This window comes from Perognathus longimembris, chromosome 12, assembly GCF_023159225.1.
Source record: "Perognathus longimembris pacificus isolate PPM17 chromosome 12, ASM2315922v1, whole genome shotgun sequence".
In the NCBI taxonomy this organism is placed as follows: domain Eukaryota; kingdom Metazoa; phylum Chordata; class Mammalia; order Rodentia; family Heteromyidae; genus Perognathus; species Perognathus longimembris.
The window spans coordinates 25842114-25866237 of NC_063172.1; the positions used below are offsets into that span (position 1 = coordinate 25842114).

The window sequence follows — 24124 nt, forward strand, 5'->3', positions numbered from 1 at the left end:
CCGGCCGCGGGGGAAGGCCGTCCCGTGCCGGGAGTCTCGCGCGGCCCAAGCGGGAACGGGCGCGCGGCTGAGGGAGCGCGCGCGGGAGGCGGCGGCCCCGCCCCTTCTCTTCCCGCCGCCGCGGTGGGAGCGCGCAGGCGGCCGCGGAGGGAGCGCGCAGGGAGCGCGCAGGCGGCCGCGGAGGGAGCGCGCAGTCAGCCGCCGGGCTCGGCGGCGGCGGCGGCGTCTGGCCCCAGCTCCTCCTCCTCCTCCTCCTCCTCCTCCATCTCCTCGCTCCCTCCATCTGCCATGGTTATGGCCCGTCGCCGGAGCACAAAAGAGTCCCCGCGATGGAGGTCGGCGCTGCTCTGGCTCTTCTGCGCCGGGGTGTACGGTGAGTGTCCGCCTCCCTGCGCCCCGCTGACCGAACAAAGCTCGGACGACCCCGGGCCCCAAGGCCTCCAGGACGGGAGCCCCCAGTGTGTGCGCGGTCGGGGAGGCGGGGGGGGGGGGGGTACCCGGGCGCCCGGCGGGACAAAGCCTCGGCGAGCGTGGGTGCGGCGGGAGGACCGGCCCCGCTCGGAGATGCGCTGGTCCGCTCGCCCACCTTCGGGTTGTGGGAGAGGGGCTGGCCAGGCGGGGCAAGGGGGGGGGTGTCCCCCGGCGAAGCCAAGGGGTGCGGGTCGACTTGCCAACCTAGGCTGGAGGACCCCGGCCGACCCCTCAAAGAGTCGTCGTCGGCCCCGTGTACGGGGCTCACACAAAAATGTAGGTTCGTGTGGGATCTGGGGAGGTCGCGGCCGGGACGGTCCTGCCGCCCCCCTCCCCTTTTCCCTCCGCCCTTCCCGGAGTCTGGAAGTTCTCTCTCCCCCGGGAAATTGCCGGCGCCCCGATCCCGATCGGTCCCCACTCCCCGCAAACGCACCGCGCTCCCGGCCTCCCCACCCACTCCTCACTTAACCTCGGGCGCTCCAGGCACTGTGGGTCTCGGGCATGTAGGATCCTGTGTGTCTCCCCCAGAAGGAGCTTGCTCCGAGGAGGCCAGAAAATAGTTTCCCAACCTGCACATCTGCCCCTGACTCCTAGTGCAATTGTTATTTCATCCCTTGTCCTATGTCCGCTACTGTGGTCACTGTCTGCCTGGTTCAAGTCTGTGGCTGGTGCTGGGTATAGTCCTTTCGGGTTAAAAGTGGACTGAAGATTTACCAGGACTGTGCTTTAAAAATAATAAATTTAAAGATTGCCTTGGGTTCAGAACAGAGTCAAGTAGAATTAATGGGTAAAGAAACATTCATGGCTTGAGAGATGAGCTGTCTTCACTTTAATTATCAGATGGGTAGTTCAGAGGACAGTTGATTTTTCTTTTTCGGAGTATTGCCTTTAATTTTTCCCCCTTTGTGGGGCTATTGCTTTGATTCCCCCAGAAGAAAATAATTTGAAGTTACCAGTCTGGTAAGTTGTATGGAAAGACTTACTAAAAAGTCAAAGTCATTGGCTACAAACACTCACTGGACTTGTAAAATGGAAATGATGGGCTTCTAGTCCTATGTAATTCACCAGCATGTGTCATTTCTTTTCAATTCAATGATCCATTAAATTGAAAGTGATAAGTTTTTAAACCTGAAAATTCAGATTACATAAAAATACAGTGAACTTCACTTCACATTGGCATTTACCGACAGCCAAATTTTTTGTAATAGTCTCTTCAATAATTTAGGATGTTTTGCCCCCTTGACTGAGTCCTATTTGTTCTTGTTTTGGGGGAGGAGGGTAGTGTGGGCCACATTTGATGGGCATGATTGCCCATGACACACTTGTGTGGGACCAGAAAACCCAGTGCATGACTTCTGATTGTTAGTTGCATCAAGTGGCGGTGATCACTACTTGGCTGATGACTTGTGGGTTTGGGTCCAAACCAAAGATCAATAAGCTATTATGTTGTTTCTGCTAGCCCGAAGGTGGGTGTAGTTCTGCTCTAGGTTTTGTGTAATGGCCCACAAGAAAGAAGGAAGTGATAGGAATCTTTAATCTTGTGTAATTAGGAATGTTCGTCTGTATCTGTCCTGCACTATAACCAGAATTGAATTTCTCAGATGTCTCATCAGACTAGATAAATAAATGGGCTCTTCCTGTAATAAAAAAACTGTCATTAGTGTTTAAACTAAAAAGAATCTTTTCCCTCTATGGATTAGAATCTCTGAGCCCCAGCATTTATCTCCATATATTCATTTGTATGAGTATACAACGTGACTTTCTGGTGGGTACCTCTCAAAGATATATATTTTGGGTTTGTTCTGTGACGAATTCTTGTCAAATACTGAAACTCCTTTTTCCACAGTGCAGAGCCAAATTACAAAACTAGCAAGTGGTTAAGCCACAGCAAGTTTCAGAGTATAAGAAAAAAGAAGATAGTGAGCTGAACAGAACATTTAACTTACATTAACTGAGATTCAAGGAACCCTGACCTGCAAGTGGGAAATTCTCTGTACAGCTATCTGTGTACATGTGGGTTCTGTCTCTCCAACTAGATGTGGGTTTATGTAAGTAGGAAGTATTGAGGGATACACTTCCATAGCAATAGTGATGTTTTGGGTAACTGAACCTTGTAATAGTCGTGATATTTAGTGGTTGTGTTCTAAAATCAAATAATATTGAGCATCTTAGAATGGATATTAAGTAGAAATTGTGAAACTGTCTCTTATATAGTCAAAAAGAGTGGCATCAAAACTGATCAGAAAGCTCTGTCAATACCATTTTTTCAGTGCATATTTTATATAACTGCATCATCAAATGCCTCCCCTCCAGGGTGTTTTTTGAGTTTGAAACATTTCATATGCCTTTTCAAAAATCCTTATTTGGGGCTGGGGATATAGCCTAGTGGCAAGAGTGCCTGCCTCGGATACATGAGGCCCTAGGTTCGATTCCCCAGCACCACATATACAGAAAACGGCCAGAAGCGGCGCTGTGGCTCAAATGGCGGAGTGCTAGCCTTGAGCGGGAAGAAGCCAGGGACAGTGCTCAGGCCTGGAGTCCAAGGCCCAGGACTGGCCAAAAAAAAAAAAAAAATCCTTATTTGGTATTTATATCCTTCTTATGATCATTTTTGAGGAAATACCATGTGTAACTATTTCATTCCCAAGTTATCTTTCTGGATGCCAAAGTCTTACTTGAAATTTAAAACTGTGAAGTTACACAATTTAGATTTTACAGTAATCTACAGTTAATATTTTCAGAAGTGGTTGTTCTAGGACCAGTAATTATCCATGAAGAGCTGTGTGTCTTAACTACAATGAATGTGCCTAAAGGGAGAAAGTAAAAGTTGACCACTGCTTTCTTAGTAGTGACATCCTTGCACATCAGTCAGCTTTTCTGGGCAGTGTCCTAGGCATATCCGGGGAGAACGTGATTCTTAATTTCTCACATTGAGATGTCATTTTCTAATGTATGTAAGTTGCTAAAATTTCCTTCAGACATAGAAACAGTTATTTTTCCTCATTCTGAAATCACAGTTTAATAATTTTAATAGTCCTCTTGCTTCATTCTTTCCTCTTCTGTCTCCCAGATCAATGTTTTCTGACTTGCACTTAAATGTCCCCTTCCCTACATACACAGAGAACACTTACTCCTGTGACATACTGAAATATTTTGTATTCTGTCTACTTTTCCTCCCACCTTCCCTTTCTTAATTCATGGTCTGAATTCCCTAGTTTGGATGTACTAATAGATTATAATTCTTAATTTGATAAGCACTGCCCTAAATGAAGCCTTAAAATTAATTGAGAATCTTTGTTGTGCCTATATATAATCTTACAATAGCTTTGAAAAGTTGCGATTGTTTTTGGCTTTTAGGTATTTGTTACCAAAACATGCCATAGCAGTAAAAACTTCCTTACATCTATTGACTGGCCTGTAATAAGTTCTATTTTTTTTTACAGACAGGAATCTATATTGTGCATGCTGTGTTAGCATAAAGTATTCTTTTTACTCCTGCATTTTATATATGATGGATGAATCTTTTCTCATAAAATTTATAGACCATTCAGCAGCACTTTAAAGTTTTCCAATATAAGGATACACTAGAAGTACTGATTTTAGAAAGGCAATAGAAATAACTAGAACAGAAGGAAAAAATAAGCTGATACCAATTACTTCTAAAGAAGTCAAACTTGAGTACAAAAAGTATCTTGAATAAGACTGATTAATTGCTTAACCAAACTCTTCCTTGAATTCAGAATCTAAATTATATCTCTATCCTAGGGAGGATATGAAAATAGTATCTTCACACAGATCTATGTGATTAGCAGGCAGAAAATATGGAATGGCCTTTGTTCGAGGGGCAGTGATAGTCTAGGGAGAGTAGGAAGAAAACTTGAATGATATGTGGTAAATGATTTAGAAGGTTTCTAGAAAGTAAAATCTCCTTTGAAGAAAAGGTAAGAGAGATTTTAGACTGAAAAGTGAGCAGCAATTTTTTTTTGTAGGTCGAAAAATCTCAAGAATATAAGGGCATGATGAGACTTGTTTTCATCTGAGGTGTTTTTGTTACTTTTTTGGTTGTGAGTTTTTTATCAGCAGTATTTACTGAGAATGAAAGTAAAGTAAAAAGAAAGCAAATACATTATTTGCTTTAGTTAATACAAATAAATGTGTATATACATATCATACATATATGTCTAAATCATCAAATAAAAATATTTTGAGTTGAGAATAAGTATCAATCTTTATCTTGTTGCAGGTCTTTATAGGTAAATGAAAATTGTCCTAAATTTAGGAATTGGAGTTGAACTGAGGATCTGTAATTTCTTGGTTACCGCTTCCTTCTGTTTCTTCTTTTCTCCTCAACCACATTTCTCCTCTTCGTGAGAGCGATAGTAATAGATGTATCCTGCTTATTTCAACTTTCTAACACTTAGGATTCAAACTTTTAAATACAAATTATCCATCTCTCTCTTCAGGTCTATATTATTCTTTAAGTAGATGTAAATATATATGTGTAATTTCAGTACTGAAATTAGCTTAGGGAATTCGCGCTGTGTTGCCAGCATTTATTAAATTAAGTTTGTAGCATTTATTAAGTTGTAGGCACTGTACTTGGTCATTACTCATTGACAATTTTCAGAAGATCTCATTTAGCAATACTATTGGGTATTTATTCCTTTTTTAATAGAAGAGAAAATTGAAGCTTAGATAAGTGGCTTATCTGAGATCAAAACACTAAGAAGTAGTAGCATCAGGATAACAACCTAATCCTGTCTCCATTTAACAAGTAATTGTTGAATGCTTGCTTATGTCTAGTACTGTGTTAGGTACAGCAACTTGATGGACATAATTTCTGCCCTCATGGTGCTTACATCTATTCTGTTATAATTCGTTCTCTAGCAGAAACAAAGGGCAGAGAAAATACTAGACAATAGGAAGCTTTAACAAGGGCTATTTTGAGATTTAAAGAATACCTAACCTTGCCAGGCACCGGTGGCTTGTGCCTGTAATCCTAGCTACACAGGAGACTTAGATCTGAGGATCATGGTTCGAAGCCAGCCTGGGCAGGAAAACCCATGAGACTGATCACTACCAAAAAGCTGGAACTGGCTCAAGTAATAAGTAGAGCATTAGCCCTGAGTGAAATAAGAAGGGACAGCACCCAGGACCTGAGTTCTAACTCCACTACTAGCATGCACGCAAGCGCGCTGAACACACACACACACACACACACACACACACACACACACCCTAATTATGTTAGAGTTGGAGTAAAATAACCTTGCATACAAGAATCAGCAAATGTCTGATGTGAAAGAGCAGGGAAATGAATGCTATCACTGTAGCTTGGAAATCATGGTCCGTAGTGGGATAGTCCATTCTAACAAGGTCAAGTTAGAATAATATGTAGGAAATGAAGGACTTTGAAGGCCATGGTAGAGTTTTTGTTTTGCTAACCAGTGAATAGGATTTAGTGACATGAAATGTATTTTAAAGCAGTCACTTTTGCCACTTAGTGGATATTGTGAAGTAGACAAGAACAGACATAAGATGGTCAAGTAGAAGGTTTGATTGTAATTCGGGTGAGAAATATGGTAGCATTGGTCTAGGTAGCAGTAGTAAAGGTAGATGAGTTTGGACTGCCCTGTTGATGGAGGAATGGTAGCATTGGTCTAGGTAGCAGTAGTAAAGGTAGATGAGTTTGGACTGCCCTGTTGATGGAGGAAAAAGAAAAGGGGCATCAGGCACTTCGATCATTCCAAGAGAGAAATGGTAGGGCAAGTATCCTTTCAGTTTCTAGATGTTAGGAAGATAGAGATAACATCGGATTTTACTGTTTTCTCAATATTACATGAGATCACTAGATAAGAAAGAAGAGAAGAAATAGAGTTTGGGGGATGATTTCTTTTCTCTCTATTTGGTATAACAGTTTGACCTTAGTCAAGTCGTTATTATTTAGAAAAGAGAAAGAATGTTATAGTGAGTACAAGAGATGTGTCATATAAGATGTGACCAGAAGTTATGAGGAGTTAGGATGTAATAAAGTTTAGAAAGGTCTTATGGAGACTTCAGCTTAGCACAATCATTTTTTTGTCAGTGAGATAAAACCAACAATTTTCGGCAGTGTTTTGTGAATACTTTAAACAGAAAGCAACAGATAGGACAAATGCTAGGTTGTTTTTTTTCCCTTAAGTTAAATGCTTTAAGTGACCATTAAAACGGCTTTATGTCTTTGGAAAAGTCAAGAATATATTAGTAAATTAATAAATTTCAGAACAAATTTGGAAGAATTAATAACTTTTTACCTCTTTTCTTGGATCAGTAACTTATTTATAGAAGCTATACCTTTAGCAGTTCCCCAAACTTCAAAGTTAGTGAACCTCATGATCCAGTTTTCTAGTTTTCCTCTTAATATTTGATAACTCCCTGCCTTTCTAAGAGTACTGTCAAGGGATGAAATTGTTTTACACTGATGTTCTTTTGATAACTACTTTTAATTCACTTACATTTCAGGTTTTAGAGAAATGAAAAATTGTGCTAATCTTTTAATATTAGAATTAGTGAGAACACCATGGAATGTTTAGTCGTTGGAACTTACTGTATCTAATATGGGAGGAGAATAAGCCTTTTATCTGACAACTTCATTTATAGTTAAAGCATATTTAAGATTTTAAGTGTTCATGTCAGAGAGAAAATATAAGATGAATCTTGGTATCTCATGATTTCTGCAATATAATTCAGTTTCTTGGAATTATTATTGCCACCTCTTGTGATTCCGAAATCTCTTACTAATAGTTAGAATACATCTTTGCAAAATCATGCCATAATTATTCTTCAAAGTAAATGTGAAGCCAGTATTTTTTAGAAACTAGAGCTTTGTGTGAGAGTAGTGACTTTGCCTAAGGTTCACATCTATTCCACTTCTGTTCCCTAATCTTAAAAATCCATCTTTAAAATCACTAGAGCCTTTAGGACCTGACTGGTTTTTAACCATTCTGTATATCTCATGTGACTCCTCTCCACTTAGGCCTTTTTTCCCCCCTATGCTGTGTCCCTACCATACTGCATGTTACTCCTGACTCTCAGACTTTACACACACACACATCATTCCCTCCACCTGGTATGGCTTCCTCCCTTCACCACTTTCTGCTTGTCCTACAGCTTCCCTTATTGTCACCTTTGGGGATTCTTTCTTGGTTCCTCAAAACTAGAAACATCTATAAACATCTCATATATGTAAGCCTCCAATGTAAATCATGGATGGATATAGTTTTGTATTTTCCAATAGCTATAAAGAGAAATAAAAAGACAAACTGAGGAAGTTCATGATATTAATGTGTCTAAAATATTATTCTTTGACCAATAGAATAATTATTGAGATATTCTGAGTTGCTTTTTATACGGAGTCTTCAAATTCAGTATAAAATTTTGTATTTACAGCTCATGGCAATTAAAATATTTCAAATGCTCAGTAGCCACTTGGAAATACAGTGTCTATTAAAATTGAATTTAAACATTCCTTGTGGCCCAGCAATTCTATTCCTAGGTATGAATTCACAGGAGTAGGGACATATGATATGCCAAAAGATACGAGTAAGAATATTCAGAGCATTCTTACTTGTTGTAGTCCCAGAGTATAAACAACCCATGTGAACATCAGCAATAGAAATTATGGCATATAAGTGTAAGGGAATGTAGTGCACCAACAGTTCACAAAATTGCAGGTCTCAGGATTCAACAGCTGGAGAGTCCAAAGGATGTATGTGCTCCTTTAAATAGTATTAAAATGGTAAGATTGTTATTAATTTTAAGTGACAAAAGAAATCCTCTTGCATTACCATAAATAACATGCTAAATTAAAATGTGTAAAATGACAACTGTATTTTCCAAAACAAAAATGTAATGAGACAAATTGAATTGTTTTACACTTATGTAAATTACTATAGAACTAGGGTTTTGTGCGTGAAACATACCTGATATAATGCCAGACAACTGGGTGAAGAATTCATTTATTCATAACCGGAGCAAATTACATTCATGTCATTCCTAATGTTGGACTGTTCTTATATTCAAAAAAAATGCCTGACCATGTTGGTAATGATGCATTTTAATCTGGAATATATTTAATAATATTTGTTATGTGTTGCATTTATGTTTATGAGATAAGTTCATAGTGAATCCGTATTTTTTCTCCTCTTCCTTTTCTTCTCTCCAGTTACCTTTCTTTCCTCTTTTATCTGATTTTTATATCAGCTTGTGCATTCCTTTAGATGCACATGTAATTTTGTTGTTTTTGATTTCTGTGGTCAGAAACTATCCATGTGCACTTTTAATGTTTCAGCTGTGATTATTTTGCCTTTTAGGATTAGAAAAGGAAGCAGGGTACTGGTGGCTCGTGCCAGTAATCCTATTCAGTAGGCTGAGATCTGAGGAGTGCAAATTGAAGCCAGCCCGGGCAGGAAAGTCTATGAGACTCTTATCTCCAATAAACTACTCAGAAAAGGCCCAAAGTGGCACCGTGGCTCAAGTGGTAGAGTGCTAGCCTTGAACAAAAGAATCTCAGAGACAACACCTAGACTCTGAGTTCAAACCCCATAGCTGACACACACACACACACACACACACACACACACACACACACTAGAAAAGAAGAGTTGTATTTGGTCTTGAACTATGCAGATACTGTGACGGCAGCGAAATTGAATAGATCTCATTAATAGGACCTTGCAAAGCAAACTAACATCCCTAGCATGGTTAAATTGTGTTTCACTGAGCATAATAATAGAGGAGTGCCTGTAAGAAATATTTCTCTTCTTATGAATAAGCCTAAGACTAAATAAGTCAGTACCTTAGTGAAGATGAATTGGTCCCATGAGAACTGGAACTCACATGTGAAAGGCAGACGTTGTGGAGGCTAACTTGGAGATGGCAAATGTGAATTGAGCTGAAGTCGTGGGTTAACAGTCTGTTAAATCACCTTTAGGTTCAATATACCTGTTTTATATGTTCATTCCTGAATAGAATACTTAAGTACAAAACATCCAGTATCATTGTAGTATTGGTACAGAAGTTTCTTTGAGTACCATGGAAATTAATTGGCTGCAGTTATGGTCTATATGACAATTTCAAATGAGTATAGATAAAGTTGCATAACTAAACTTATCTAGTATTTAATTCCACATTACTTTTTTCTTCTAAATTACCTTAAGGGATAGAATTTGGTTTTTTAATCAAAAACTACTATATAATATTGTACTTATTTATAAGGTACAGCATAATTATATACTGTATTTGTATATATTGTCAATATATGAATAAAATATATGTATAAAACATTGAATACTTGTGTAATACATGGTACATATTTAGTGTTCAATTTCTATATTTAATATATGTAATATATAGGTGACATATAATAACCAAATTGAGTAGTTAGCATTGTTTTTCTTAAACATTTATTACTTATGTTGGAGACCTTCAGACTTCTCTTTTTAAATTCTTTATAAAGAATGCTATTGCTGGGCAAAAATTGCTCACACCCATAATCCTAGCTACTCAGGAGCCTGAGATCTGAGGGATAGAGGTTCGTAGCCAGCCCCAGCAGACATATTCCAGAGACCTTCTCCAATTAAGCAGCAAACTATCAGAAGTGGAAGTATGGCTCAGGTGGTACAGCGTGCCAGCCAAGAGCAGGAGGGGAAAAATACAACAAGTGAGGGTGTGAAGTCCTGAGTTCAAGCCCCAGTAGTAGCTCAGTAAAGGAAAGGAGGGAAAGAAGAAAGGGGCATGGGGAGGAAATAAGTTGTTATGAATTACAGTCTTGGAACTGCAGTCTAAGCTGTGCTGTGGAACATTACAACTTATTCTTCCTATGCAACTCTATTTTGGTACCTGTTATCTAACCTCCCTCTAGAGTATTTGGTTTGATTGATGTGTATAGGTGGGTTAGAGAGAATTGGAATCAGAATATAAGACTTTTCCTTGATTTTTCCCTCCCTGGTACTGAGGCTTGACCTCAATGCCTCTCTCTATCACTTGGCTTTTTTGCTCTCATCTAGAGCTCTGCCACTTGAGACCCAACTCCATTTCCAGCTTTTTGCTGTTTAATTGGAGATAATAGTCTCAAGGATTTGTTGACCTGGGCTCTTTGAATAGCAGCCCTCAGATCTCGGCCTCCTGAGTAGCTAGGATTATAAGCATTGAGCCATGCTGGCTATAGACCTTATTCCTGCTCTTATTATTTTTTTTAAGCTCTGAACTAGAATAGAGAGTTTATTTACAAGAAATAGACGTTAGGTTTCTTAAAGGTTTTATAGAAGTCTAAAAGTACAGTATATGTGCATGCCTTTGTAGGAAAAACTGCCTGATTATATTTTCAATTTCTTCAAGTTAATTTTGCTAATTTATATCTTCTTAAAATATTGTTATTCTGTATTCTCATTTGCTTTAAAGTTATAAATATTCTCAGAGTGCTTTTTGCATCTGTAATTATCATCCTTGTCATTTTTAATACCCATCCATCTGTTTCTCTGTCATTCTTAGACTTATCACAGGTTTCTCTATTTTAGGTGTTCTTCCTAAAGTGAGCTCTCTAGTTTGGTTTTATGGTGTACCTAATTCCTTGCTTTATATTTTATTAACTTCTCTTGTTTATTTTGTTTAGATTTTCTAGGGGTTACCTTTTGGTGGTGGTGTGCTGAGGATTGAACTCATGGCTTGTACATGCTAGGCAAACATTCGACCACTGAGTTACATGCCCAAATCCAGTTTTCTAGGAGTAAATGCTAGATAGAAGCCAGGTGCCAGTGGCTCATGCCTGTAATCCTCACTACTCAGAAAGCTGAGATCTGAGGTTCAAGGTCTGAAGCCATCCCTGGCAGAAAAGTCTGACTGACTTTTATCTCCCAATTATCCAGCAAAATGCTGGACTGGAGATGTGACACAAGGCTCTGAGTTCAAGCTCCAGTACCAATACGGAAAAAACAACAACAAAAAACCTAGTCAGGGAGACGGGCTTAGAAGTGATAGAAAAGGAAGCTCAGTTACTGAATACAGATCCTTCTATCTTAAACTTTGTTTTAAATTTAAGAAACAAACGGGAAATTTAGACTGAGGAAGAGAAGACCAAGAGAGAGGTATACTGGCAAGAAACAAGTTTTGCTTCATTTTAATGGACAAGAAAGGTCTGAATATATTTGTAAAAGGAGACAGATGGACCAGAAGAAATGAAAGTCCTGAAGGTGATCTAGAGAGCAGTAACAATTCACTCTCTCATCTTTCATGCATAATAAAGGTAAAAAGAAGACAACAGTAAGATAATTGGATGCAGAAAAGGAAAACATTGAGTTAAAGCTGGGAGAAAATAGATATAGAAATGTTATGATTTTTTTTTTTTGGCCAGTCCTGGGCCTTGGACTCAGGGCCTGAGCACTGTCCCTGGCTTCTTCCCGCTCAAGGCTAGCACTCTGCCACTTGAGCCACAGCGCCGCTTCTGGCCGTTTTCTGTATATGTGGTGCTGGGGAATCGAACCTAGGACCTCGTGTATCCGAGGCAGGCACTCTTGCCACTAGGCTATATCCCCAGCCCGATTTTTTTTAATTTAGTAGTTTCTTTTTCATATAAGTGTAGACTTTTAAAACAGACTAGTCTAGGAATGGTAGTGCAGATCTGTAATTGTAGCTACCTGGGAGGGAGAGCCAGGAGGATTACAAGTTGAAGGCCAATTTGGGCAAAGTAAGGCAGACCTTGTCCCAAAAACAAAGGGCAAAAGGGGGAGGAGTTGAGGGCTTAACTTAAGTAGTAGAGCCCTTCCTTAGCATGCATGAGGCCTCAGGTTTAGTCCCAAGTACTGGGGCAAAAAAAAAAAAGATAAAGCACCATCAGCAACACAAAACTGATTTTTAAATATTATTTTTTATAATTCTACTTTTAAAGGACTAGGCTACATCCTAATACATTTTTTATGTTTTATTTTGATGTTTATATTTATCTTTGTGATTATAAAACCAACACTGTTTCTATTAGTTTGTACATAAATGTCAAAAATTGTTAGTGGTATTAGCAAAATAGGAAAACTAACCATTTATTAGTCTTCTCATCATTAAAACAAAAACATTGTTTTAGTCATATGCCTGTATTTTCAGATACTCAGTAGGAAGTGGTAGAGGTCTTAAAAGTTTGAGGCCAGCCCAGGCCAGTAAAAGAGTGGCTGCAGGATTTTAGGGCTGATTTCTAGAAACAACTACTTTTCATTGCACTTCATCAACTATTAATGAAGCAGACTTGATTATCACCAGCTTCTTGCTGTCCCTTCTGAGCCCTAACCCCATAGTATGAAAGATTTTGATTTTGCCTAGGGAGAAACAAAGAAAAGCCACCTGGATTTGACAATTTCATGTTTCTTCTCTATTAAATTATCATGTAACAAAACAGTAAAATAACCAGACTTACCAATTTGGATACTGGTCTTTATACATAATTTGACTATAGTAGGCCACTTTCCAGAAATGTTACCAAAAAATGTTACTAAAAAAAATTACATTTCTCCAAAACAAAACCGCAAAAAACCAATAGCCCCCTCATCAAGTGGGCTAAAGACTTCCCTGATGAGGAAATGAGAATGGCCAAGAGACATATGAAAAGGTGCTCTACATCACTGGCCATAAAAGAAATGCAAATCAAAACAACATTGAGATTCCATCTCACCCCAGTAAGATTGTCCTATATCAAGAAAACTAACAATAACAATTGTTGGAGGGGATGTGGCCAAAAGGGAACCCTACTTCATTGTTGGTGGGAATGTAAACTGGTTCAGCCACTCTGGAAAGCAGTATGGAGATTCCTGAGAAGGCTAAGCATAGAACTCCCCTATGACCCAGCAGCCCCACTGTTGGGTATCTATCCAAAAGACCACAAACAAAATCACACTAAAGCCACCAGCACAACAATGTTCATCGCAGCACAATTTGTCATAGCTAGAATCTTGAACCAACCCAGATGCCCCTCAGTAGATGAATGGATCAGGAAAATGTGGTACACATACACAATGGAATTTTGTGCCTCTATCAGAAAGAATGACATTGCTCCATTTGTAAGGAAATGGAAGGACTTGGAAAAAATTATACTAAGTGAAGTGAGCCAGACCCAAAGAAACATGGACTCTATGGTCTCCTTTATAGGGTATAATTAGCACAGGTTTAGGCAAGTCACAGCAGAGGATCACAAAAGCCTAATAGCTATACCCTTAAGAACACATAAGATGATGCTAAGTGAAATGAACTCCATGTTATGGAAATGATTGTTATATCATTGTTGTAACTACTTTCAACATGCTATGTGTAACTGTAGCTTCTATTATTGATGATCTTCGTATATCCCCTTCCTGTGGTTGTACCTACACTATCTCTGTATCTTATATGAGTGTATTGGAAACTGTTTATACTGGTATTAGAACTAGGAAGTTGAAAGGGAATACCAAAATCGAGAGACAGGGTAAAAAAAGACAACTACAAAAGCAATGCTTGCAAAACTGTTTGGTGTAAATGAACTGAACAACTCATGGGGGGGAAGGGAAAGGGGGAGGGGGGAGGGGGGAATGAGGGAGGAGGTAAACAGTACAAGAAATGTATCCAATGCCTAACGTATGAAACTGTAACCTCTCTGTACATCAGTTTGATAATAAAAATTTTTTTTAAAAGAAATGTTACAAAAAGAAAATAAAACCAGGAAGAAAAAGAAGCAAAAACAGTATTTTGAAATAATATATTTTTAAAATTCATATTCTTTTTTTATTATTTATTGTCAAAGTGATGTACAGAGGGGTTACAGTTTCAAAAACGCATATTCTTAAATGAGAATAAAATACATAGGTAACAGCACCCAGTTTGTGAAAATATGTTTATATATTTGTATGTGTTACATAAACACAAACGTGTTTGTAAACGTGCTCATTCTGAACTTACTATCCTACTACTAAAAAGAAAGCACAAATCAGTTTTTTTCTTTATACGCTATAAAGATCATGTAACAAAATATTACAGAACTATATAAATATGATATGAACAAATCACCAAAAGACATAAATAAATTGGGCTGTCTCACAATATATGTGTCCCAAAAGATGTCATCAAGAAAGCGAAAAATTACTGGATACCATTGGATCACTCCTATAATCCTAGCTATTTGGGAGGCTAGATCTGGGGGATTGCTATCCAAGACCAGCACTGGCAGGAAAGTTCATTTGACTCCATCTCAGAAATAACCAGCCAAAAGCAGAGCAGCAAGAGAGGCTTAGGTAGAGCATCACAAATACAAGTACCCTAGTACCACAGAAAAGAAAATGAAACACCAAGGTGTAGAAGGGGAGAAAATATTTGCAATTTATATATATGAACAACAATAGCACAGTATATTAAGAACTACAAATGAATAATAAGAAACCAACCAGACCAAAACCCCAGTCGATTAAGAGGGGCAAAGGTTTTAATGGACATCTCTCCAAATAAAAGAACCTTGCCATCTATTCATTAGCCATATGTCAAAAACATGAGACACACTAAGAACCTAGTAGGATGACTGAAAAAGATAAAGTCACAAATAGTAGCAAGGATGTGGAAACATTGAACCCTCACACAAAACCTACAGCCAGTCCCCTGTGCCATTTATTAACCTGCTACATTCTTTCTTCTCCATGTTTTTATTTTTGTTTAAAAAAAAAACAAACACATCAAAACAGGTGGTTCACACCTTTAATCCTAGCTACTCTAGTAGCTACTCTACTTTCCAAGCCTACCCAGGCAGGGAAGCCCATGAAACTTTTATTTTTAAGTTGGCCCTGGGGCTTGAACTCAGGGCCTGCGTGCTTGTCCCTGAGGTTCTTACCTCTCCCCTTCCCCCTGGCTCAGGGCTAGCGCTCTACCTCTTTGAGCCACGGCACCACTTTTAGTTTTCTGGTGATTAATTGGAAATAAGGGTCTCATGGACTTTTCTGCCACAGCTGGCTTTGAACTGAGATCCTCAGATCTCAGACTCTTAAGCAGGTAGGATTACAGGCATGAGCCACCAGCACCTGGCTACTTGAAACTCTTATCTGCAATTAACCACCAAAAACCTGGAACTGGAGCTGTGGCTTAAGTGGTAGAATGGAGTAGGCCCAGAGTTCAAGCCCTAGGATTGGCCTGGAAGAAAAAAGAAAACATCAGACATCATTAATTTCGATTAATATTTTGGAGTGCCTTTCTAAAAGAAATGCCTTCTATTTAAATAAATGTAAGTGCTACACTGTTGTCCCAGGAATTCGTTTTTCCTCTATAATCTAGGTGTTACAAATCGAATGTACAATAATCTCATGAATATCTCAAGTGTTTATGAATCAGAATCCAAATAAGATCCACACTTCTCAATTAATCTCCATTAAGCATTTTTCAGTCTGTAGGTTCATTAACGTTCTTAGAATTTTTACAATATATTTGGTAAACTGTTCTTCAGAGTTTTTCAGTCCCGAGTTTACTGAGTATCTGTGTAATATGATTTAAAATGTTCCATCTCTGCTTTTCCTATAAATTGGTCATCATGTTTAGAATTCCAAGCCTAACAGGGAAGCCACTGTTGAAGCTGATTTAATTAAAATTAAATAAAAGTAACTTATTTGCTAAGATCCACTGGCTTCGTGTCATGTGGCTACTGGCTACCATGTTAGCTACAGCTGTAGAAAGCACTGCATGAGGTGGAGACATAATAGAATTCCGTTTCCCTTTTTGTATATGTTCATCATTTGGGAGATACAAGCAGTTTCATTGACTCTTTTTCTTTGAACTAAATATCTGATGCTATTAGTGCATTAAATGACTGAATGCTGACTATAGGAGTTTTTAAATAGTCACAAATTGTTAAGAGTGATCCCCAGAAACTTCATGGTTGAGTTAACATTTAACTGGACCTTGATATTTCTCTTTAAAACTTGGTAAGTAAAGCTAAAGGGACAAGAGCAAGTTTGTTCATTGTGTTAAACAGAAGATGAAAAAACAGATGAGTTTAATGCACAAAGGCATAAAGGAAATAAAAGTTGAGAAGAATGTTTGGAGCCTAGAATGTATAAATCCTGAACACAAGGACAAGGAGTTGGGCTTTTTTTTTCTTATTTATTGTCAAAGTGATGTACAGAGAGGTTAAAGTTTCATATGTTAGGCATTGGATACATTTCTTGTACTGTTTGTTTCCTCCTCCCTCATTGGAGTTGGGCTTTATTTGGAAGGAAAAAGGCTGCATCATAGTTTGTTAATTGCCTATAATGCAATTATCTCTTTCCTGTTTTTTTAATAATGTCCTCATGCTTCTGAAAAAATTAATTCAAAATCTTATTTCTGGTCTTAGGCCAGCCATCATTCCATTTCATTTTTCTTGACAGGGATGGATATGTGAGTAAACAGAAGGAGAATCATAGTTTGGGGTTGCAAGTGGTGGAACACAAAGATCTCTTCCTCTTGAATGTGTTGGCTGGAACTGCTGCCCTTCTATTTGCCTACAGGAAGCCAGTAAAACACACAAAATCAGAGAGAGAGGAAACTTGGTCTTAAGTCCAACCTGTCTACTTCTTGATTTCATTTTTAAGATTAATTGTATTAAGGTATAAACCCAATATGTTAAAATTTGTTCAACATATATCCATGTAACACACTCCAGTCAAGATAAAGAACATTTCCTTTTCAATAAGATCTTTCCTGCCTCTTATAAGTCTATTACCCTTACTTCCTACCCATGCAACCACTGATCTGATTTCTGCCACTGAAGATCAGTATTTCCTCTTCAGAATTTTATATAATAGGATCATACTTCTTGAAATCTTTGGTGCTTAGTAGTGGCAGCCACTTGTTCTCTTTGTTTCTGTTTTCTTTTTTTTTTCCTCTCTTATCAAGGTGTGCACTTTTTAGGACATACAGATATATGATCATCTTGAAAAGAATTTTTTCTGAAGTGGTTGCATTATTTTATACACTCGACTGTGACTTTTGAGAGCCCCAGTAGATGCTTGCTTTAGTGTTAGACTAGTTACAAGTAGCCTTTAATCTAAAGCTAAATTAAATGAGTTCTACTCCGATGGTGTGTACAGACTGATTGTCTGGTCATACCTAGGTGTTCTCCTAGGGTCTGCACTTTGGGATTCTCTCACTCTTGAGTGATTTTCTACCTTGGTGTGAGGTAAAATTGTTTATACTTCCAGGAGTTCTTGACCTGTCCACATATGACCTATTCTTGTGAAGCCAGTCCGAGGCTAGGATTTTTGAGGCATATTTTTTGTTATTTGTTCTTTCCAAAGATCCCCCAGCCCTGGAATCCTGAACATTTCTGCTCGCCCAACCTCTTTAAATTTCAGTGTCTGTCTCCCCCAGGTTAGCAGCGTCTCCATGCTCTGCTTGGGTCCCCCCTCAGTCTCCATCCTCTGCTTAGGTTCCGAACCCCTCAGTGTGCCCAGCTCTTGGATATCTCCAAGCAGTACAATAATCAGGCTCACATTAATTTCTCTCTTTTATCAGCAACCACAGACTTACACAGATTGTCCAGTGTCTGAATTTTATTCACATTTTCCCTCAGCTTTTTGACTTGTTGCCTGCAGACTTACCGGTCTTTTTTAACAATTACTCTTTTATGACCAACAGCAAGCCCTATGTCTGAGCCTTTTAAAAACTCTTTTTCTTTTTTTCCTGCTACCAAATATGAGATCTTTTTCTCCCTGCATTGTCTTTTTATTTGTATTTATGAAGGATTTTAATTTTTGTGAGCTACTTTACTAAACTTTCCTATTGCTTTCTACTGGCTGTCTGTGTCTTGCATTTTTCAAGTAGATATACTATCCTATCAAATCATATCATTTGCACATACACCTTTACATTTCCTTTCCAGTTCATAGTACCTGTAGGTTTTATTGTTTGTTTGTTTTTTCAAATCACACTGGCTAATATTAGAAAAGATAAGTGGGCATTCTGTCTTGAATTCCTGTATCTAGTAGAAAAATACCTAAGGTTTTAAATTTGGCTCTGAAGCATATTGATTTAGTTTTTATGTTTGCTACTGTTTAACATACTTCTTTATTTCCTCAGTTGTCAGTCTTTGCAACTGGTATTTTGAATACCTATTACTTAAGTCTCAACTTGGTTAATTACATGTTAGAGCAGACATGGACTGTGTCCATGTCTTGTGTTCCGTACTAATCACTAGGGTTGCAAAATACCAAAACCCAGCTAACATTTCATTGATATTCCAAGTCCCCAAGATTAGGACATAGTAAAGAATTATGGGCATTACAAACATAACTTAACTGTGATAATTTTATGGAAAGTCATATACTAAAAACTAAGGACAATGGATGAACCTAGTACAGGGGAATCACAAGATGCATTCCCAAAGAAATAATGATAAAGGAAGATTCAAGGTCTAGAAAGATCACTAGACTTTTCTAAAAAGAAGTCTGTGATGATTGGAAACATGAAGTGAAATGGAAAAATGAGTAACAAAAGATGAAACTTGAGATGTAGTTAGGGAAAACCAGATTGGAGAGCTTGATATGCCTGCCTAGGATTTTAAGCTTCTTCCCAAAGAACAATAAAATAGAAATAATTTTTTCTTGCTTTTGATTTATGTATGTATATTCATATATGTATCTATGTCTCATAACTTGCACCATGGAAAAGAAATTGAATGATGCTTGAACATGTTAGTCACTTTTAGTAGTTGCTAGAAGTTGATGGTCTTTCCATTTTTAAGCTAATGTTATCTCCTCCACCCCACAGATTGGAATAGCTGTGGGCAATAGATTTGAATCCTGAGTACTAAGCACTATTTTATAAACAAGAATTGTATTCATGACTCCTTTAAAAGAGAAAAAGTAAAACACAGTAACTGCTTAATGCCATGGAATTGGTATAGAACCTGAATTGTTTTTAAAAAGTTAAGAATACAGATGTGCTAGTAGCTCATGTGAACACTATCAGTAATGAGGGCTGGGAATATGGCCTAGTGGCAAGAGTGCTTGCCTCGCATAACTGAAACCCTGGGTTCCATTCCCCAGCATACATATATAGAAAACAGCCAAAAGTGGCCCTGTGGCTCAAGTGGTAAAGTGCTAGCCTTGAGCAAAAAGAAGCCAGGACAGTGCTCAGGCCCTGAGTTCAAGGTCCAGTACTAGCAAAAAAAAAATAATAATAATACAGTAATAGGGGGGGCAGTGTGTGCATATACGTGCATATCCATTGTCTGCTGTGTTCTTGGGTCTTCAGAGAGGGGGCACTAGAAAGAATGCAATTTCCATTGTCAAAGCAATTTTTGTCTATCTGCTGATAACACAGGAATAGTGATGTAAGTGACATTTTGTAAAAAAAAAAAAAAAAAAAAAAAGGATATTTTTAGAATTTTTTATACCTAAATGAAGTAATCTAACTTCAAGTGATGTACAGAATAAAAAACATCTGCTATTACAACAGAAAGGATACCCAATGTAAACAGAAATGATTGTGATTTTAAACAATAGGACCCTGTTTAAATTTAAGTAAATTTATGGGAATTAGCATGTTATATTTTAAATCACTAGTGCTTTTCTAGAATTATAATATTTGGCACAGTATTAGATTCCTCTTATATAGAAAGGAATAAATTTGCCTAATGTTCACCTATCATTTTTTTCTCTTTTAGTAATATGAGTAACATTTTTAAAGAAATACGTGACTGTCACATTCAGTTAGTGTAAAAGTGTACACATCAAGTCTTCATAGTTCCTGCTCCACAGGCTTTTCTCCCTAGTATATATATATTCTTACATGCATCAATGCTTGTATAAATGAGCATATGTATGTATGACACCCTTATGTAAACATGCGCATTATAAACCACACATATATAATTAAAGTTAAAACTCAATTGTATTGCTGTTCTGAAATATTTTAATTTTTAGCTCTCCATGTTATTATGTAACAATTATTCCAGATTATTAAATATTTTATTGTAAGGCTGTGCCATTTTATTGATTTACATGCTGATATAGATTCAATTCTTTTCTATTATAAAGAATTCCATTAAGCCCTATCATACAGATCTCCATTAGAGGGATGAAATTTAGGCACAAAGAAGCTTGGTAGCTTTGGTAACTTAGATTAAGTAGCAGAGCTGGATTACCTGGCAGTTGTAAGGTCCACCCCAGGAGGGCTCCATGCAGATGCCTCAGCATGTCTGAAGTCTCCACCCAGTACCTGTGTTACCTGGATAACTGGCATACTTAGAGGCAGCCACCTCCCCTCTCCCTGCCTCTGCCCTAGATAAGGCAGGGCCAAGTCACTCCTTGCATCAGCCATACATCATCTTGGCCACAGGCCAGCAATTCGGGAATAAACTTTTCTTTCCTGCCTGAATACTACATGACGTTCTCCATTATTGGCTACCTACATTAATAAACTTTATAGCAACCTAGTCCAAAATCCACAAATCTTACATAGTGCATTATGATGATTTACTTTTTTTCCTTCTGCCAGCCTTTGTTTACTGAATAAAAAAAAATAATGGTCTAACATATGAAATACATCCAATATTAAAACTGATCATTTTATGTGCTTCTTGTAAGTATACGGGAAACTTTAGCATTACAAATCACAAGGTTTGTAGTTGAGGTAAATAAAGTGGATGATTTAAGCCAAAACCTTACAAGTGCCTCTCAAACTTCAATGTGTGTACAGATGGCTAGGCTTGAGTCTTGTTAAAATGTAAATTCTGACTCAGTAACCTGAAGTGGAGGCCTTACATAATACTTCCTTGAACTCATGAGTAGCAAGTATGGGGAAAATGGAGAATGGAAAAGGAATAGGTGGGATCACCTATCAACAGGCGATCAACAGGCAAGAGCTGTTTAATTGAGGAACAGCGAGGGCACAGATCTTCCCATGGGATTGGAGGTTGTGCCTCGAACTGGATTTTGAGGTAGGGCTTATATGGAGCTTAACAAGGAAGCAAAAAACAGAAAACAGGCTGTGGTCTTTTGGGGGCCCTGAGTGATGGCCTTGGCCAGGCCCACAGTGGAATGCTTCACCTTAGGTGAGGGGCTATTGTCCCCTGGGGACCAAGGGTGGTATCCTTGGCCTGGCCCAGATTGGAGGCAGGAATCAATCCTTCAGCAAGGATTTAGGCAGTTCCTGATCTTCGACAAACTTTATTAGGTGTTTTATTTCATCAGGTTCTTATTTTGTTTCCACAGCTATTGTAGATAACTTGTATATGGTAAAGAAAGGGGTTAGTTCTTTTTAATAGTTTCAGTTCTATGATTGTAAGACTGAACATTGCTAGGAAAAAGAAACTGTCTTACATGGTATTGATACACAGTGCATAAAATAACTTCAATCATATTTGTTTATATATTTAGTACGACTGACTTGCCTGTTTCACGGAGACTACTATATAATTCTTAATTGAGGGAGACAATTTATTTTGAAGGATATAGGTGGAATTGAATAAAAATGGTGATTTTTTTTCACTATTGGTCTATTCTTTAGTAGTAATAATAGTTTACACAGTTAAAAAAAATGAATGCTGGGCTGGGAATATTGCTCAGTAGTAGAGTGCTTGCCTAGCATGCATGAAGCCCTGGGTTCGATTTCTCAGTACCACATAAACAGAAAAAGCCAGAAGTGACATTGTGGCTCAAGTGGTAGAGTGCTAGCCTTGAGGAAAAGAAGCTCAGGCCTGAGTTTGAGCCCCACAACTGGCAAAAAAAAAAAAAAAGAAGACATAAAAAAGAATGAATGCTTGTTCAGTAAAAAAGAATGAATGCTTGTTCAGTGCTGTGTTCTTATTCAGTGCCAGGTACTGTATCAAGTGCTAATTGGCATGATTTCACTTAAATTATCATGACATCCCTTATCTTATTCATCTAGCAGCTATTCAGGCATGTGTGCCGTTCTGGGAGCTGTACATACAGTGGTACATCAAATAAACACAGACTTTTCAGCTTAATGCCATTCTGGATGTTTGTAATAATCAGAAACCATAGAAATGTGATAGTTGTAAAAGAAAAATGCTTTTGCTTTCTAAGATTCTCCCACCTCGCTTCTTCTCCCATGTCACCCCCATAGAATTCTTTCCCTTTTGGCTTCCTGACTTGTAATAATAGATCCACCTAATGGATAGAAAGAAACAAAATTGTAAAGAGCAGTTTGTGCAAGACAGAACAGTAAAGATGAAGATGTAACTCAGTGGTAGTACTGTTCTACTGGTAGAGGAAGGCTAGGGGAGGTCTCAGCAGATTGAGACCTATACCCAGTATTTTTCAGGTTCTTGTCACTATCAAAGAAAATTCAGAGGTAAGACAGGAATTAAGAAGTTTTGTTTTTTTGTTTGTTTGTTTACAGAGAGCTGTCTCCTTGGGGAGTTTGGCTAGCTTATCACTTTAATGGAAGGACTATTAACCAGTTACGATGGAGGAAAAGAGGGAAATTCCAGGCATGGGTTGGAATTTTCCTGGAATTGGAAATGTACTTTGCTGCCCTTAGTGGGATTTTTGCATGTGTTTCTCAGTACGAGATGTATGAGAACAGCCATTTTGTAAGGCTAATCATATAGAGATGCCATTAAATGGAACCGTGAAGCAAAGGACAGTTAGAAGTTGTCTTTGTTGGATAAATATACCCCATCTGACTTTTGAGTGGTCTTTTGATTTGCTATCTTTATTTTGGTCTTTTGTCACAGGCTGTCCTGCATCAACCTAAAGATACCTTGTACTTTCCTCTTTTGGCCCAGTTTTCATATAGACACCTTCATCCCCACCATTCCCACCCATTAAGTGCCCATAATCTTTAGGAGTTATAGAAGGGTGGTGGTCTAAGTTCCAAAACATCTTTCTGTTAGGGCTATTTATGTATCTTGGAAGTGCAAACCTCCAGCTTTCTGATTGGCTCTTCAGGTGTAATAGACCAGAAACCTAGAAAATTAGTTTATGTAGTTGAAAATACACTTGGGTGTATACTAAAATATCAAAATGACAATATACTAAGGCTGAAGGATGTGTTTTCAGAAGATCTAGTGGGACTGGGAATCTATACTTTTTTATGACTTCAGTTAAGATCACACAGATGTTCCTAGAGACTGCTAGAATTTGTCAGCATTTTTTTTCTAAACAAAATCTACTGGGTTTTTTTTTTTTTTAAGTCACTTGTCTTAATAGCTGGCATAGTGCTTAACAGCCATTTTTTACATCTAGTCCAGCTCTCGGCTTTCTTTGTAATTTTATCAGTTACATTGGTTATACTTTACTGTCGAATATTCTTTCCCCATATATTTTACTAGTAAAGGATCATTATTTTTAAAAACTTGGTTTGGAGCATAGTATTTTTATATCAATGCATTCAACTTTGGCCTTGGGAATTTTTTCAATAGCCTTTAATGATGGCCAACTTACGCCGATTATTTTTCAGCGTTTCATCTTTCCAAACCTTTTTTGTGATATATTTTAACCTTTTGGTTTTGCCTGTATCTGTTTTCATTTTGGAACAACATGTACAAAAATTTTGAATTTTGACTCAATTACTACAAAAATGAAAGTAAGTTAGTGAAAACTCAGGCAACTGTCTTTGAAACAGCCATTATAGGTTAGTTATAGAAAGATATCACACATGGTGGTCTATCCATTATCTT

At 38.1% G+C, this 24124-nt stretch overlaps 1 protein-coding gene across 2 annotated transcripts in view; it reads left to right on the top strand.

The window, feature by feature from the left end:
• Positions 1-214: 214 nt before the first annotated feature.
• Lrp12 (LDL receptor related protein 12) overlaps positions 215-24124 on the top strand; it is a 54857-nt gene continuing 30947 nt past the window's right edge. For both annotated transcript variants that reach the window (XM_048358494.1, XM_048358495.1), the window contains exon 1: positions 215-373. In XM_048358494.1, the coding sequence (XP_048214451.1) occupies positions 289-373 (85 nt within the window). In that variant the 5' untranslated portion in view covers positions 215-288. The remainder of the gene's footprint in view (positions 374-24124) is intronic.